The sequence below is a fragment of the Microcebus murinus genome, chromosome 4 (assembly GCF_040939455.1).
Source record: "Microcebus murinus isolate Inina chromosome 4, M.murinus_Inina_mat1.0, whole genome shotgun sequence".
In the NCBI taxonomy this organism is placed as follows: Eukaryota; Metazoa; Chordata; class Mammalia; order Primates; family Cheirogaleidae; genus Microcebus; species Microcebus murinus.
In genome coordinates, this window is record NC_134107.1 from 83,673,965 (window position 1) to 83,691,524 (window position 17,560).

The 17,560-nt window shown below is 32.9% G+C and overlaps 1 protein-coding gene and 1 non-coding gene across 4 annotated transcripts in view; both read left to right on the forward strand.

Moving 5' to 3' along the window:
- DYNC2H1 (dynein cytoplasmic 2 heavy chain 1) overlaps positions 1-17,560 on the forward strand; it is a 264,459-nt gene that overhangs the window by 7,996 nt on the left and 238,903 nt on the right. For all 3 annotated transcript variants that reach the window (XM_076002468.1, XM_076002469.1, XM_076002470.1), the window contains exons 6-18: positions 18-250; positions 2,975-3,109; positions 3,213-3,326; positions 3,438-3,549; positions 3,869-3,993; positions 5,132-5,307; positions 7,455-7,650; positions 10,346-10,441; positions 11,421-11,573; positions 12,205-12,303; positions 13,696-13,835; positions 13,920-14,148; positions 15,241-15,368. In XM_076002468.1, the coding sequence (XP_075858583.1) occupies positions 18-250; positions 2,975-3,109; positions 3,213-3,326; positions 3,438-3,549; positions 3,869-3,993; positions 5,132-5,307; positions 7,455-7,650; positions 10,346-10,441; positions 11,421-11,573; positions 12,205-12,303; positions 13,696-13,835; positions 13,920-14,148; positions 15,241-15,368 (1,936 nt within the window). The remainder of the gene's footprint in view (positions 1-17; positions 251-2,974; positions 3,110-3,212; positions 3,327-3,437; positions 3,550-3,868; positions 3,994-5,131; positions 5,308-7,454; positions 7,651-10,345; positions 10,442-11,420; positions 11,574-12,204; positions 12,304-13,695; positions 13,836-13,919; positions 14,149-15,240; positions 15,369-17,560) is intronic.
- LOC142870831 (small nucleolar RNA SNORA51) lies at positions 2,413-2,543 on the forward strand. Its single transcript, XR_012919161.1, has one exon. It is a non-coding gene; the product is annotated as a small nucleolar RNA SNORA51 (small nucleolar RNA).

The window sequence follows — 17,560 nt, forward strand, 5'->3', positions numbered from 1 at the left end:
TACTTATGTTTTAATAGGTGGTTCATTTGGAAGATTTGTTCAGAAAAAGTTGGGAACTTTGAACCTATGGGAAGATCCTTATTATCTTGTGAAGGAAAATCTGAAAGCTGGTGTTTCAATTTGTGAACAATGGGTGATAGTGTGTAGTCATCTAACAGGTCAGGTGTGGCAGCGATATGTTCCTCATCCATGGAAAAATGAAAAATATTGCCCAGAAACACTTGACAAACTTGGCAAACGCCTCGAAGAGGTATCAGTTTGATTATCTGGATATTTGTCTTTAAGTGTAAAGTAGGTCTTCACTTTTTTGTGAATGTATTTTATATTTAACAAGCACTATACATCTGTTAGAAATTACTTATAGTTTTGAGAGAGAATAAGAATTAAAGTTCATATGGGATAATTTATGGCACTCATCTTGGCACAGTGGGTACTAACTATGTACTGATTTCCACATCCTTTTTTTTTTCCCTTTGGTGTGTGACTGGTCAACTTGTTAGTTGTGAATTTATATTTTGTTCTTTGTTATAAAAAAGATAACCAATTCCCTTGTCCATGTATGGAAGCTCTCAGACATTCTCCTGACTATTGAAATTGTTAAATAGGGACAGCTTGTTAGAGCATAGTTGGAAATATTTGAAACAGTTGCTTAATTTACATTAGTTATTAATTCAGTATAGAATTCATATATTTAACTTTAAGGGACAGGCAAAATGAGATTACTTAAAGGTGGCAAAGCTAACTTTTTCTGTCTTGCTTAGGGGAACTATAGTAGTTCTTTTTTCTTTTCCTTTATTTTATTTTATTTTATTTTTTTTTTTACCTTTTTGTTGTGGAATATTTCAAACATACACAAAGGTAAAATAGTATAATGAATGCCCATGTATCCACCACTCAGTTTCAATAGTCATTGACATTATTCAGTTCTTGTCTCATCTTTGTCTCCCCTGCTTCTCTTTTTTTTTTTTTTTTTTTTTTTTTTTTTTTTTGTGGGAGTATTTTTAAAGCTGAGATATCATATGCTTTTTCCACCTTTAAAACATAACTGCAGGACCATTATCACACCCAACAAAATAACAATAGTTTCTTAATTTTTTTATTTAACAAGTGTTTATTTAGCCTGACTTTCTCAGAAATTTTTTTATAGTTGGTTTACTTGAATCAGGTTGCAAACAAGGTCTACACATTGAGTAGTCTCTTTTAATTTAAATGGTTGCCCTTTCTGTTTTTTATGCCATATAGTATTTCCCATATTTTGGAATTATCTTTTTATATCTTTGTGTTGTTAGCATGTTCCTGTCTTTCCCATTTTTCCTATTAACTACTAGTTGGCTATAAAGGCTTGATTAAATTAAGGTTTTTTTTTTTTTTTTTTGTAACAAGAATACTTCATAGGTAGTGTGGATAGTTCTTATACAGGAGGCATGTAGTGATATTGATTTTGATATGTGAATTCAGGTATGATCAGCCTGATCTATCCAGTGTAATGCTCTCCATCAACTTTTAGCGATTTTAGCATCCATTGGCAGTCATGAAGGGTCGCAAAATGGTAATTTTCTAATTCTGTCACTCTTTCTGCATTTATTAGTGATAATTTTTCTATATGGAAGAATTTTCCTCATCAACTTTTTAGTTACTCTGAAATATAGTTTGCATAAGAATGGCAGTATGGGCAATTGCTTCTTTCTTTTTATTACTTTTTTTTTTTTTGAGACAGAGTCTCACTTTGTTGCCCAGACTAGAGTGAGTGCCGTAGGGTCAGCCTAGCTCACAGCAACCTCAAACTCCTGGCCTCAAGCAATTCTTCTGCCTCAGCCTCCCGAGTAGCTGGGACTAAGGCATGCGCCACCATGCCCAGCTTATTTATTACTTTTTAGAACTATGAAAAATAGGTTAGTGTAAGTTCCACAGGTGACCATGAAATGTTTTCTGGTAGTGTCATTATGAACTCATGACTTTTTATATTTTATGTGTTTCAGTCCATTGTAGTTATTATACTCAAATTGTTTTATCTTTGGGTAGGGAGTGCCCCTTCAAGTTGGCTCCTGTGTCATTTTGATATTATTATAGTTTTTCTTTGATTACTTAGGCCCTCCAAAATGTTCCAGCCCAGGCCAACCCATCTTGTACATTTTCTGTCCTATACGTGAAATTAGCCATTTTTCCAAGGAACCTGCTTCTTTTTGGTGGGAAATAGTATTTAGCAGCAACCTGGTTGTGGAAGTGCTAATTGTTACTTAGTTAGCAATGCTTTTTGCTATTCTCAGTAGGCCGAGTTGTTAAATAGATACATTTTTTTTTAGCAACAGAAAAATAAAAATAAATTTATACTGAGATTTCCAACTCCTACTTAACCTTTTTGATTACCCTTTGATTGTTGGTGGAAATTTTCAGTTCAAAATACAACAATAAGGCCTCCTAGTGCTCACCACAGGCTGTGTTCTTACACTGCCTGTATAGAAAGAGGAGGCAGAGTAAAGCTACCCCATGTACACCCCAGCCCAGGCCCTGTGCTTGGTCGTATCGTGAATGGGGGAACATGGAGAGGAAAAAAAAACCCAAAATACAATTATAATTGTTTTCTGGCTGTTTGTAAATTATAAATAGGGCTGTTAACATGCCATTTCATTATTATTATAAGTGCAATTTAATGCTGAATAATGAAAATCAGAAGTTTTTACTATATTTAGGGCAGACTCTAAAAATGTACTTAAATGAGCTTTAAATACAGTTTAAAAATAATGTAGATGTTATATATTTTCACTAGATTTGAGCACACTGACTAATGTTAGTGTACATCATTGTGTTGAGTGGTAATTCTCAGGATTATAGTTTCAGTTTTATTGTTCATTTCATTTATTGTGCTGTAAGCCTATTTTAAAGAAATTCTTCCCTAATAGCTGTAGGTTTTAGACTTACTTATGCAGCTTTTTTGATTGAAATACATTTGTTGTTTTAATATTTTATGTTTTAGGTCTTGGCTATTAGAACAATTCATGAGAAGCTTCTCTATTTTTTACCTGCTGGTGAAGAGAAAATCATATGCCTGGCTCGAGTATTTGAACCTTTTACTGGCCTGAATCCTGTGCAATATAATCCCTATACTGAGGTCAAATATATGTTACTGTCTTTATAATTTCCTATTTATATTGTTCTTTATAAAGGGAGATTTTTGACATACTAAAGTCTAACAATATTGTTAATGTGTTTAGCCTTTGTGGAAAGCTGCAGTGTCTCAGTATGAGAAAATTATTGCACCTGCGGAACAGAAAATAGCAGGAAGATTGAAAAATTATATTTCAGAAATTCAAGACAGTCCACAGCAGGTAAAATGTTGAAATATTTTACTATTCCCTGTAAGCTATTTTAGGAGATATAAATATATTTGCTAAGTCAGTCCATTGGGATGAACATACACTTATTTTGTTTTATATTAGCTTCTTCAAGCATTTCTGAAGTATAAAGAATTGGTGAAGCGTCCAACTATAAGCAAAGAATTGATGTTGGAAAGAGAAACTTTATTGGCAAGACTTACAGACTCAGTTAAAGGTAAAATTTTATCAGAGATTATAGTGTTTGAGAAATATTTTTATAGATTACTTTTTTCTTTGTTGCATACCATTTAGGATTAAGACTACATTTTTATGCTAAACATTAATTTACTTATTTCTGTTATAAATGTCAGATTTTTTGAATTAACAGGTTATTTTCTTTCTCTGTCTCACTTGAAAGATAAGGTCTTGAGAATAAGGACCAACTCTCATTATTTTTCTATCCATAACATTTGCCATAGTGCTTGGTACATGGTAGGCATTTAGGAAATCTTTGGTAACTCTGTTCAATTATTTATTTGATTTAAATTTTATAGATTTTCGATTAGACTTTGAGAACCGGTGCCGAGGAACTCCTGGTGATCCATCTGGACCGCTTTCTGGCAAAAATCTTTCAGAAGTTGTTAATAATATAGTTTGGGTTCGCCAGTTGGAATTGAAGGTATTTTAATAAAAGTTGAAGAATACTAATTATAAAATGTGCTAAATTAAGGCATGTAGAAAGCACTATAGAACTGTAGTATAAATAGTCTCTGTTTTCCTTGACATATCCATCTAAGTTTTATGTGAAACACAGGAGTCTAAAAAAGTATAGAAAGGAGGTCCTAATGTTTATTTTCATTCCTTGTATAGAGAGAATAATCAAATCATTTATTTTACTTGCAGTTGTTCCAGGCAAGTGCCTTTATTCAAGAGGAAAGCATTAAAAATTCATTCTAAAATCCTAGTAGTTGCAAAGTCTATGTGCAAGTATGTTTATGTAACTAAAACACTTTTGGTTGAGAGGAAGTTAAAAGAAAGGTGAAAAGTTATTATAGCATTGTCTAAGGTAGTGACAGCAATTTATAGATTTAATACAGTATTTAGTATTTTAATATTATTAAAATTGACCTAAGACTCTTGTGGACTTACTAATTAGTATATGGCACAGTGTCTTGCATTTGACTCTTAAAATACCTGTTAATCAATTATAGTTTGTGGTTAAGAATAAGACCTCATAGAATGTTATAAAAGCTAGCATGTTTGGTAGTTCTACTTATTCAAGTTTGTATTTTTGATGTTTTATTTTCTGGAATATTTTGCCTAATGATTCTGTCAGTGAGTTTTCTGGAGTTCTACAATGTTCTTTGTATAGTTGTGGAGGAAAAGCATTTATCTTTCTTAATTGACATTTAAATGGGCCTAATTATTGTTCAAACTGTTAATCAAAGTCTTTAGCAAAGGGCCAAAATTATTGCTGAACATCTTTAGGAGTATTGCTGATGTTCTTGGAGTTTCCTCTGAAAATCAGTGGGGCACACAAATTTTGAGAGCTGACTTTTCATTTACCCTTTATTTTACCCTGCAAATTATTCCTGGTATGAGTTATCCTCTTGTGTTTTGCTATTCTGAGGCTGTATATTTCAGAAGCAAAGTAGGGGTTGATGTTCTTCTATTCTTTGGCAGAACTTCTATTTTATTATTTATAGTTGAAAGGGAAAATAATTTCTGAATCAAAGATCAGAGAAGGGGGCTCTTTATTTTATGCTAATTTTCTTAGAATTTAAATAATACATATCCTTGTAATTTGACTTTTTAAGGTAGATGATGCTATCAAGATTGCAGAGGCTCTTTTATCTGACTTGTCAGGATTTCGATCTTTTCATCGAAGTGCTGAAGATCTCTTAGACCAGTTTAAACTATATGAACAAGAACAATTTGATGATTGGTCCAGGGATATTCAATCAGGTTTGTCTGATTCCAGATCTGGTTTGTGGTAAGTATAAATATACTAAACTCTAAAATACAAAATCATGTTATTAATCCAAATGGCAAGATGGAATCAGTCATCTTTCTCCTTTTTCCAAACTTGCTGCTCCTCCTTTGTTTTCATTTGTTAGTTTTTGATCATCAACTTTTAAGTCATTTAGGTTGGAAACTTTGATAATATGGTTAGTTGACTACCTCTTCCTTGCTTCTCATGTCTATTCCCCAGAACTGTGGATTCCCTCTTTGGAATTAGGCTTTTCCTCTCTCATCATTTTTTATTGGTTTTCACATATGTTTTTCTACTTTTTTATATTAAATATTATACACACAGAAACACACACATGCTTTAACCATAAAATGTTATTAAACTCCTTGAGACAGGGAGTATTTCTTCATGGTGCCTAACATTGTAAGGTTTTTGTGAATATTTATTGAGCTATAGTGAATATATTAATTGGTTAACCTAATTATCCTATTGGAGATTTAAAATGGGTGGTCTAAAAAATCCACTATTTATTTGTACCTCAGGTTTACTGTCCCCAGCATATTATTGTCTCTGTTAGAAACTTGTCATGTCTTTTTAAAAGTAATTTTGTTCATACTATGAAATTCTATTTATTTCCCCTATACTTCTACAAAGGATAATTAGGCCAGAATTGGTGCCTCTTAAATTGAATGAATAATTTTTTTTTTTTTTTTTTTAAATCTAGAATTCTGGCTCTGGAGGAAGAACAGAGGGAACCAAAGGGCACTAGGGCATAATGATTATAGCTTTATGCCATTTAGCTCTTCTTCCTCCTCTGAGCCTAAAACATGAGAGATGCTCCAGGAAAAAAAAAGAAAGAGTGCTTTAGTCAACTAATTTTGGAAAATTTGCACACTTTATCACTGTAGCTCCAGGGGAAATCTACCATATGTGGTAGCATAATAGGTGTCTGAGGTTTGCTGTAAGGGCCTGTTTATGTTGTTCCACACAGTGTTTCCCATTTGGCAGTGACACCATCCTTCTCCTGTCTTTTTTTTGTGTAAAACCTATTGTTCTATAGAATCATTAGTGTATTCTTGAACATATTTTGGGAAATGCTGGTATTTACAAACTTATTTTGAAGATCTGTCCTTAATAAAGGCAAAAGAAGTCATCATTATAGTTTACTGACAAGCTTTATGTGTGTTTAGGAAAGTTTGGGCTAAATCATCATTTTATGCCATTTTAAAGCATCTACTTGTTATTATGTTTTGTTTTATGTGCTATTAAGTAGGTGGAATAGATTTGTTTTGTTTTTTGTTTTTCAATTGGTTACTTTGTAAGACCTATACGTTTTCTTAATTGTGAAAGTTATTTGAAAAAATGAGCATTATATAAACCTAATTGTAAAGGAAGATGACGAAAACATAATGCCTTATGCTTAATTTAGTTCAGCATTTTCACAATCCATGCTCATATGAGTGCCCCAAAGTAATATTTGCTTTTATAGCCTTTACAAGAAACACAGAAAAATGTACAATCATTAAGTAGTGAATCAAAGGGTAGAAGAATGAAACATTTGAATATATCTACTACCATTTTGATATTCTTTATCACTGATCCTTTAAAAATATTAAAGAGGCAAGTGGACTGATTAAAAATAAATCTAAGTTACCTTTAGAAAATAAATCAAAACTTTTTCCTTTATGGTGCATATGATGTCAATTTGAGTCTTCGCTGACAGTTAAGGGATTGATTTTTCTCACTTTAAAACTGCTTGGTTGAAATAGTAATGTCATGATATATTTTGGATATTGCAGTTTGTTTTCAAAGTCTGAATTGTGAAATAATATATGAAAAAAATCACAACTCGAAAGCTATAATTAAAGGGTGTTTTTTTGGGGGAGGGTGGGCCAAGAGCAGTGGCTCACACCTGTAATCCCAGCACTTTGGAAGGCAAAGGCGGGAGGATCCTTTGAGCCCAGGAGTTCAAGACTGCAACGAGCTATGATTGTGCCATTGCACTGTAGTCTGGGTGACAGAGTAAGACCCTGTCTCTGGAAGAAATTTTTTTTTTTTTTTTACTTTGAGTTAATATTAGACGTACAGAAAAATTGTAAAAACAATTGTGTTTTTCATTAGTCAAAAGAGTGAGAACATGAAACTTAATAGGTTATTTTGTTTTGTAGTATTGAGGCTAATAGTCGAATTATGGAATTGGATCCTAGTGATGGATCATTAAAAGTGCATTATTCAGATCGTTTGGTGATTCTTCTGAGAGAAGTTCGTCAGCTTTCTGCACTTGGCTTTGTTATTCCTGCCAAAATACAGCAAGTTGCAAACATTGCACAGAAATTCTGCAAGCAAGCAATTATTCTTAAACAGGTATGAAATTATATATTTTTTAAAAACTTGCCTGTTCTGAGTTCATTACATTAAACTAGAATATGTCAAGGACTCTGTTTTTTTAGGCTAATAGAATAAGCACCACCAATTCTTGTGAAATTATAAATTGCTAAATGACTACATTACAAAATTTGCTTTGTAACCTATGTAGGAATTTATTAATTTAAAGTATTTTTGTTTATTGCTTTCCATTCTAAAAGCATTTGGAAAATAGAAATAATTCTTTTTTTTTTTTCTTTCATGTTACTTGCATGGGTTTTAAAGGATCTTCTAATTAAAAGATCCTTAACCTCTCTCCTATGGGCATATTCTTAAAGAATTATAGGATGAGAGATTGGATTGGTCTCTGTTTCTAGTCATTTTCTAGGTCTACCTATTCACATATTGCCATTGTGTCAGTTCCCTGTTTAATAAAACCAACTTTTATCAGCTTACAGTCTGTCTTCTTAGCCTGGCATAAAAGACTCGTAATCATGTCTCAACTAAACTTACTGGTTTTGGCCTTCACTAACCATATTTACCCTTATGTTGTATCTATGCTTCAGTTATATAAAGCTTGGCTTTTCTCTGAACATGTCTTCATGCACTGAAATATATTCTTTGATTAGGAAACTCAATGTCATCCTTTAATTCCTAATTTGAAAGTCATTTGCTTTGTGTGTATTTCATTTGTTGAATTTTTTAAAAACTCTGTGTGCAGTATGAAAATCACTATTATAACACTTATGTTATATCTGAATTTTTTCATTTTCATTTTTTCTTTTGCTTGATTATTAGATCTTAAAGGGCAAGAATAGTATCTTACAAGGCAGGAACACTATCTTGTGTATTTTGTCTTCCATTCTTTCATGCAGCAAAGATTCATTGAGCATAGTGTAGTGAGGATATAAAAATGAATATATTACTATCATTGTCTGGCACAGGATTTCTCAGCCTCTGTACTTTTGATAGTTTGGACCAATTCTTTTTAGGGAGGAATCTCCTGTGCATTATAAGATGTTTAGCAGTGTCCCTGGTCTGTACCTAGTATGTTCCCGGAGCATCTAGTCCTGACAATCAAAAATATCTCTAGATATTGCTAAATGTTCCCTGACTTATAAGTCAGCTATGGTTGAGAATCACTGTTCTGGTGGGTGAGAGCAAACTAAACAGAATGCTCATTAAATGTCAGGACTTGAGGTAGATGCTTTATTTATGTTATTTCAATTAATCCTCTATTGGACCACTGATCTAATTTGGCATCAGATGTGTAACATAGTTTTCCCAGTGCCATACAGGTCCTATGTTATGAAGCTAGGATTTGATACCAAGTCTCTCTTGACTAGAGCTCATGTTTATTTCATTTCATGTAGTGATGATAGATATGTCGACAGGTAGATACAATATTTAATATCGTATAGATGTTCAGAAAGTCTTGTGAAAGCATAGAGGTGGGAATTTTCTTTTTCTGAGAGGTAGAAGTAGTATCAGGTAAGTCTTGGGAGGAATGATGTTTGATGTGAATCTTGAAGAGTATACATAGATTTTCTCAAAGGTATGAGGGGTTAGGTGATCATTTCAGTTAGAGTGACTACTTAATGAAAAACAGAGAGGCTTGCTTACTTTTGTATCCTAAGTATTTAGTCTGATATAATAGCTCAAAAAATGAATGGGCATATTAGTATTTGTATTTACACCTGGAAGAACAAGTGGGAAAATCTGTTTAATTATACCTTTATTTATGAGCAGATATTTAGCTACAGTATGGAGTATAAATTAGACTGTTGGATAGATAGCAATATAGCTAGATTGTTGTATTAATAATAGTATGTATTCTGTTGCTTTTCATTTTCCTGATCGTGCTTTTTCTGGGCCTACTTTTGTGGCACAGAATAATTAGAGTGGGTATTCCCCACAAAATAAGGTATATTTTCATGCATGTTAGTGGAAAGAAGAGGACTCTTCATAAAATTAGTTAACAAATATTTTTTAAGCACCTGATGTGTGCCAAGGGTATTGTGAGGTGCTAAATATCTGCTATGAGACTATGATTTCTTGATTCCAGGGACCAGGTTTTATAATCATTGTTTAATCAGCCCTTATGACATGAATTGGCAAATTGTAGGAACTCAACTCATATATATATATATATATTTTTTTTTTTTTTTTTTTGAGACAGAGTCTTACTCTGTTACCCTGGGCTAGAGTGTCGTGACGTCAGCCTAGCTCTAGCTCACGGCAGCCTCCAATTCCTGGGCTCAAGCAATCCTTCTGCCTCAGCCTCCCAAGTAGCTGGGACTACAGGCATGTGCCACCATGCCCAGCTAATTTTATATATATATATATATTTTAGTTGGCCAATTAATTTATTTCTATTTTTAGTAGAGGTGGGATCTTACTCTTGCTCGGGCTGGTCTTGAACTCCTGACCTTGAGCGATCCGCCTGCCTCGGCCTCCCAGAGTGCTAGGATTCCAGGCATGAGCCACTGCGCCCAGCCCCTATATGTTGATAGTGTATATTAATACATGAATAAATGCAATATTGGAGATGAAAAAACCATTTTCTGTTTTAATCTTAGGATTGAGAAAAGTTAATCTTTCCATTCAAATAATTAAAAATGAAGAAAAATGAAAACTTTAAAAATGAAATGTTATCAATTATTGATTATTGGTAATTGGACTTTTTACTTTGTAGGTGGCACATTTTTATAATTCTATTGATCAACAAATGATTCAAAGTCAGAGGCCAATGATGTTACAATCTGCCTTAGCATTTGAACAGATAATTAAGGTAAATGAACTTTTTATTTTATTATAATTATATTTTACATGTGAAGTGTTTATTTCATAGTTTTTTCCAACTATAGATTTAAGTGGTTATAATGTTTCATATATTTTTGTACTGATTTTGATCAATTGCATTAATAGAGATAGTATAAGAGTTGTGTGCTATTTATTTATCCACTGAAGTTTAAGGTCCTTATAGACAAGATTCCTTAGTGCTTTCCCACCCTCTCCTGATTTTGTAATTTAAGACTTATTTGCTCTTTACTTGTGCTTATTTAAATGTCCACACATATGAAATTAGGAAGACTCACAATAGTGTTTAAACTGAATGTTACTATGTGACTACTAACTTTTTGAAATCTAAAATTTTAGTTCTTCATAGACAAGAAATATTTGAAAAAGTAGAAGAGGAATATAACCTTTTCATCTTTCATTTGAAAGTGGATAACTAGTTGTGTCAGGGTCCTCAATACCATCCCAGGTTCTGTGATTTGCTAGGAGGACTCACAGCAATATTTATTATAGTGAATGAGTGGATACAAAGCAAAAGCAGCAAAGGGAAAGGTATATAGGATGAAGTTCCAGGAAACCAGGTACAAGCTTCCAATAGTGCCTATTGGTGGTTACAGATTGGAGTCTTCTCCAGCACCCTGTCCTAGATATATAGAAGACAATAAGGAAACTGAAGTATGTTGTTTCATAATTCCTGAAGTTTCTAGGCTGTCTGGATTCTTCTTTCTACTTTTGAGTCTTCTTATGCGTGTTGTGTTATGTCTAGGGTATTTTAGTTGTAAGAGGGAGAACCTAGAAATAATGGGTTACTCGATTTTGGCCAGACTACCCTATCATTTCTCAATTGGAAAATTATTATGTGCTTTCTTTAATATAGGTCAGTGTTGGCGATAGTTGGACTTAAGATGTAGAATGCTGAATCTTTTGAAAAAAGTGCGTCTAAATACTAAATATGATTTATTGTACTATAGAATTCAAAAGCGGGAAGTGGAGGAAAATCACAAATTACTTGGGATAATCCTAAAGAATTAGAAGGTTACATCCAAAAACTCCAAAATGCTGCTGAACGACTTGCCACTGAAAATAGAAGACTGAGAAAATGGCACATGACATTTTGTGAAAAGGTATTTTTGTTTATAAAATTGAATAATCTATGAATTATATTAATTAAAAGGTAATTAAGATATAATTTTTAAAACTATCTTATTTTGAAATAATTTCAGACTTAAAGTTGGACAAATAGTACAGAGAATTCACATTTACTCTTCACTTAGCTTACCCTAATGTTAATAACTTATATAATCATAGTATAGTTATCAAAACCAGGAAATAGACCATTTTTGAATTTTACAACTTTTTTTTTTTTACTAACATCCTTTTTCTTTTCCAGGATATAATCCAGAATCTCACTTTGCATTTAGTTGTTGAGTCTCTGTAGTCTCTTCCTCCTCAGTCTTTCCTTGTTTTTCTTGACCTTGATGAATATTTGTTAGTTATTTTGTAGAATCTCTCTCTCAACTTGGGTTTTTATAATGTTTTCTTATGATTATATTGGGGCTATGTAATTTTGGTAGAAATATCACAGAAGTGATGCTTTGCTCTTCTTAGTATGTCAGTCAGGTATTGATAAGTTTTACTATAGGTTGAGTTAAATTTGATCACTTAGTTAAGGTAGTGTCTGTCAGGTTTCTCCACTGAAAAGTTAATATTTTTCTCATTGGTACTTTGAGACCATTATGCTCTAATTTTTCATAGGTGGTTATTCTTATGAATATCGATCTGCTTCGGCAGCAACAACGTTGGAAAGATGGACTACAAGAATTGAGAACTGGCTTAGCAAGTGTAGAAGCACAGGTAGAGAATGTTTTATTTTGTGTTAATACTTTGAAATATGACCTTATCAGAATCTGGATACAGTATATGAATTGATGAGAGGTTCATAAAAATTATCTTTAAATCTTTACTAATAAGTTCCTAATAAATTTAGAATTCTTTGACTAAATTACATATAAAGACCATATATTAACAATTGATTTACATTTAAAAATATAGGCCGGGCGCGGTGGCTCACGCCTGTAATCCTAGCTCTTGGGAGGCCGAGGCGGGCGGATTGCTCAAGGTCAGGAGTTCAAAACCAGCCTGAGCAAGAGCGAGACCCTGTCTCTACTAGAAATAGAAAGAAATTAATTGGCCAACTGATATATATATAAAAAAATTAGCCGGGCATGGTGGCTCATGCCTGTAGTCCCAGCTACTCGGGAGGCTGAGGCAGAAGGATCGCTCGAGCCCAGGAGTTTGAGGTTGCTGTGAGCTAGGCTGACGCCACGGCACTCACTGTAGCCTGGACAACAAAGCGAGACTCTGTCTCCAAAAAAAAAAAAAAAAAAATATATATATATATATATATATAAATAAGTTTCTATTTGTCTTATAGAATGCCAAATCCCTCAATTCAGAGTTTGTAGTTTTTCTGATTTGGTGTTTAAATATCTACCATATGTTAGCTCTCGTTTAGGTGATTGTGACATCCATAGAACACCAAGTTAAATTTAGGCAGAAGCTTAATGATTGAAATAACTATTTCACAAATTTTTTTCCTGTTTTGGAGTAAAATTTCAGTTCTGTTCATAATTTGATATAAGAGATGATGTATATATAAAGGTGACTAGCAGAGAGCCTGCTACATAGTATGTGGTAATGTGATCCTACTTGAATGAGTTAGATATCTTACACATTTACATATATTTTTCCATTTTTAGAAACTTAAGAAAAACAAAAGCACTAGATTTGATATATTTATGGTTGTATGGAAGCAAAAAGTATGTAAACTAGTCTAAGCATTGTAACATTTTAAATTTCTTATATTTTTAAATATATCATTGATTAGGGAGTGGGAAGAGGAGCTCTACTTTATTGGATTTTTTGATAAAGGATTAAGAAGTTCACAAAATAAATCATTGTGGTACTGCATCATAAAATAAAGTCCAACTATAAAAGTCATTTAATTTTCCTTGGTTTTAAAATTTTACTGATATATTTATATATCATTTATAAGCATGATGGTTAGAGGTTTTCATATTTGACTCTATATAAACTCTTATACTAAAAATGGCAATTAAGAAGGTGTATGTTTTAAGATATTTAACATGAATTTTTTGCTTATAATTTTGCTTTATGTGGCATGAAAGTGTTAAATGAAAAATTACTGCTTAATTTTTAAATAAAAATATGAATGTAACATATCAGGGATTCCAAGCAAGTGACATGCATGCGTGGAAACAGCACTGGAATCATCAGCTGTACAAAGCTCTGGAGCATCAGTATCAGATGGGCTTAGAAGCACTTAATGAGAACCTGCCAGAAATAAATATAGACTTAACTTACAAGTAAGATGTTTTTAAACCCTAATTTAATGTTCAATTTGTAATTTTCTAATAACTTATATTTTAAAGTTATTTATTTACTTCCAGACAAGGACGGTTACAATTCAGGCCTCCTTTTGAAGAAATCCGGGCTAAATATTATAGAGAAATGAAGAGATTCATCAGCATTCCAAATCAGTTTAAGGGAGTGGGTGAGGCAGGAGAAGAATCTATTTTTTCTATTATGATTGATAGAAATGCAAATGGATTTTTGACTATTTTCAGCAAAGCAGAAGATCTGTTTAGAAGATTGTCAGCTGTTTTAGACCAACATAAGGTATAGAACATGTTATTTTTCATCTTTCTAACTTAAAATTTCGTCTGATTATATTGACACTAAATGTATTGATACAAATTAATAGTTTATCTATGTGGCATAAAATTAAATATGGCAAATCAGAGACCAAGAGCCAGATTTGTAGATTCTTATACAGCCTAGATTTATGCTACATATGAAAACAAAAAGTTAAACTAAACTTATTTTTTGTCTTTGACTACTTTGTGAAGATCGAGAAATTAGTTTTTTTAAATTGTGTCAACTTGGTATGTCATATGAATCTGTTGTCTCCATTTTAATTCTGAAACCTTCTAATGTTAATGAAATAAGGGTGATTTAACTGTTTATTTCTGTTTAAGTGCATCATGTAAACTAACTCCAAATATAAACCTTAATTGCATTGCTTATTTATATTGATCCTGAGACATAGGACTGATAATTGGATAGTATTATACATTTTATATTTCTAGAGAAAATCTGGATACATACCGATTTGTAGCCTATGGTGACTTCTGGCCTTGTAGAAGTGATTCTGTCTTTGTACTTTGTATACATCTAATTTGAGAAGAGAATCTAAAGGAAGGGTTTTTATAATTTCATTTAAAAAGTTAGTGCATTTTCATATTAAATCTGTTTTTTTTCTTTTTTGAGACAAAGTCTCTGTCACCTGGGCTAGAGAGCAGTAGCATCATCATAGCTCACTGCAACCTCAAACTCCTGGGTTAGAATGATCCTCCTGACTCAGCCTCCCAAGTAGCTGGGACTACAGGCACATACCACTATGTCTGGCTAATTCTTCCACTTTTTGTAGAGATAGGGTCTCATTCTTGCTCAGGCTGGTCTGGAACTCCTGGCCTCAAGCAGTTCTCATGCTTTGGCCTCCCAAAGTGCTAAGATTATAGGCATTAGCCACTGTGCCCAGCCCTGTTCATTTTTTTAGGCTATGCAGTAATAGTTACATTTACATACCTAAATTGACATTTACTTGAATACCTCACATTTGCCCCTTTTTATTGGTCTTAATAGTTGGATCCTAATCTTTTAAATATTAATTTATTCTATTTAATAATATATTTTTCATTCTTTAAATAGGAATGGATTGTAATTGGGCAAGTTGATATGGAAGCTCTAATAGAAAAGCATCTTTTTACTGTACATGATTGGGAGAAAAATTTTAAAGCACTGAAAATAAAAGGGAAAGAAGTAGAACGACTTCCAAGGTATTAGATTAATGTGGTGCTTATGTGTCATAATAATTTTTGATATAGATAGTAAGAGTATTCTTAGTGGTATTGAAATCAGATCAGGTACAGATTGGGGAAGAGTCTCATATTCTGAAATAGAGAATTTGGATTTTATTCATTTTAGAGTGGTTAGCTTTGAAGGTTTCTAAACAGGAGTGTGTCAGTACCAAAGCTGTGCATTAGGAAGATTCATCTTAAAATAATGAATTATATGGTAGAATAAAGACATCCCAGAGGCTGACAGGCTGTCTGTCAGTCATCCAGAAGACCAGTGATAATTAATTGAATTAAGTTGTTGGTACTCATAATGGGGAGGAGGAAATACTCTGAGGAATTAATTAAGAAGTCTTATTTATGGGAGGAATATGAAGGATGAGGAATAGAAAGAAATAAATGATTTATGGTTTTGAGCTTGGGTGATTCGGGTAATGGTAGTGTCACTAACATTAGTTTGAAGTAAGGAAAAAATAGCACTTTTGTTCTGCTTGCATATGAGGTTTCTCTTCTCTATTGGGTCCTATCTTTGATCCCAATCTTGCCCATCTTTGACGTGATGCTGTCACCTGACTGCTCAAGGACTTCTGACTGCTACCTCTACTATTTGTCCCTTACTGTAGACAACTTTCCCATTTATGCTTCCTTGCCAAAGTTCTAAACAGAACAAAACAAAAAGAATGCCTGTTTATCTTCATTCTATTTCCATTTTGCTATTTTTTGCTAAATTAACATTTATTTAAGCTAATAAACACATACATGCACACACAAACACACAGATTTATTTTATTGGTACTTTTTGGAAATATGCTATAAGATTAGAAAAACCATATTTTAATGATGTATTTCAGGTAGAGTAGTAAGAAAATAATTTTTGGATAGGCATCTTTGATATATAATGAGACATCCTCCCATTCTATCAATGGCTGAACAGAATCTCAGTAACATATTATGAATATTTCAATTGAAATATTAATGTTAGTTATGTCCACAGCATTCTATTGTCAGGGAATAAAACTTCTTTGCTATAATTATGTCATTTTATGTTAATTCATTAGCAAAATACAGTAGAATGTAGTTTTTTAGGTTTTCCCAAATCCTGTATTTTCAAGTATCAAATATCAGAAATTGTGACTCTTTTTAAAAATATTTTTAATTAATTTTTTTCAGCATATTATGGGGGTACAAATGTTAAGGTTATGTATATTGCCCTTGCCCCTACCCCCAGTCAGAACTTCAAGTGTGTCCATCCCCCAGTTGGTGTGCATCACACTCATTATGTATGTATATACTCCACCCCTACCCCCCACCTGCCCGACACCCGATAGATGTTATTCCTATATGTCCACATAGGAAATCGTGACTCTTTATATGTCAGGACTTTAAATCATATACCTTCATATATTAAGCAGATTGGCTCTTACAGCTTTTGGTGGTTAAGAATTTTAGTTTAAAACTCTCCAGCTAGTGAATGATTGAGAATAAATAAATAAAGCCTTAAAAGAAAATTATGTTTTTATTATAAAACTGTAAGTACTTAACACTTATAAGTTGCTTTCTAAGGATCTTACCAGGCTCTATGCTTTAGAAAAGACAAGTATTTTTTTCTAAATAATCTTTTTTTTTTTTTTTTTTTTTAAGACAGGGTCTCGCTTTGTTGCCCAGGCTAGAGTGAGTGCCGTGGCGTCATCCTAGCTCACAGCAACCTCAAACTCCTGGGCTCCAGCGATCCTTCTGCCTCAGCCTCCCGAGTAGCTGGGACTACAGGCATGCGCCACCATGCCCGGCTAATTTTTTCTATATATATTAGTTGGCCAATTAATTTCTTTCTATTTATAGTAGAGATGGGGTCTCGCTCTTGCTCAGGCTGGTTTTGAACTCCTGACCTTGAGCAATCCGCCCGCCTCGGCCTCCCAGAGAGCTAGGATTACAGGCGTGAGCCACCGCGCCCAGCCTAAATAATCTTATTGACCAAAATTTTCAGATCCTTTTTTAAATTTTGTGTAATTTAAGATAAGTATGAGATTTTCCTCAGATGAGTGAGGAAATGTTCTCTTTGCTTAGAACATTACAATTTGTATTAGGGTACTAGGCAAAGAATTAGTCTTTTAAAAACTATATTCCTTTTTTTCTGATTAAAATAGTATATTTGTTTTATAAAATTTTTAAAATAT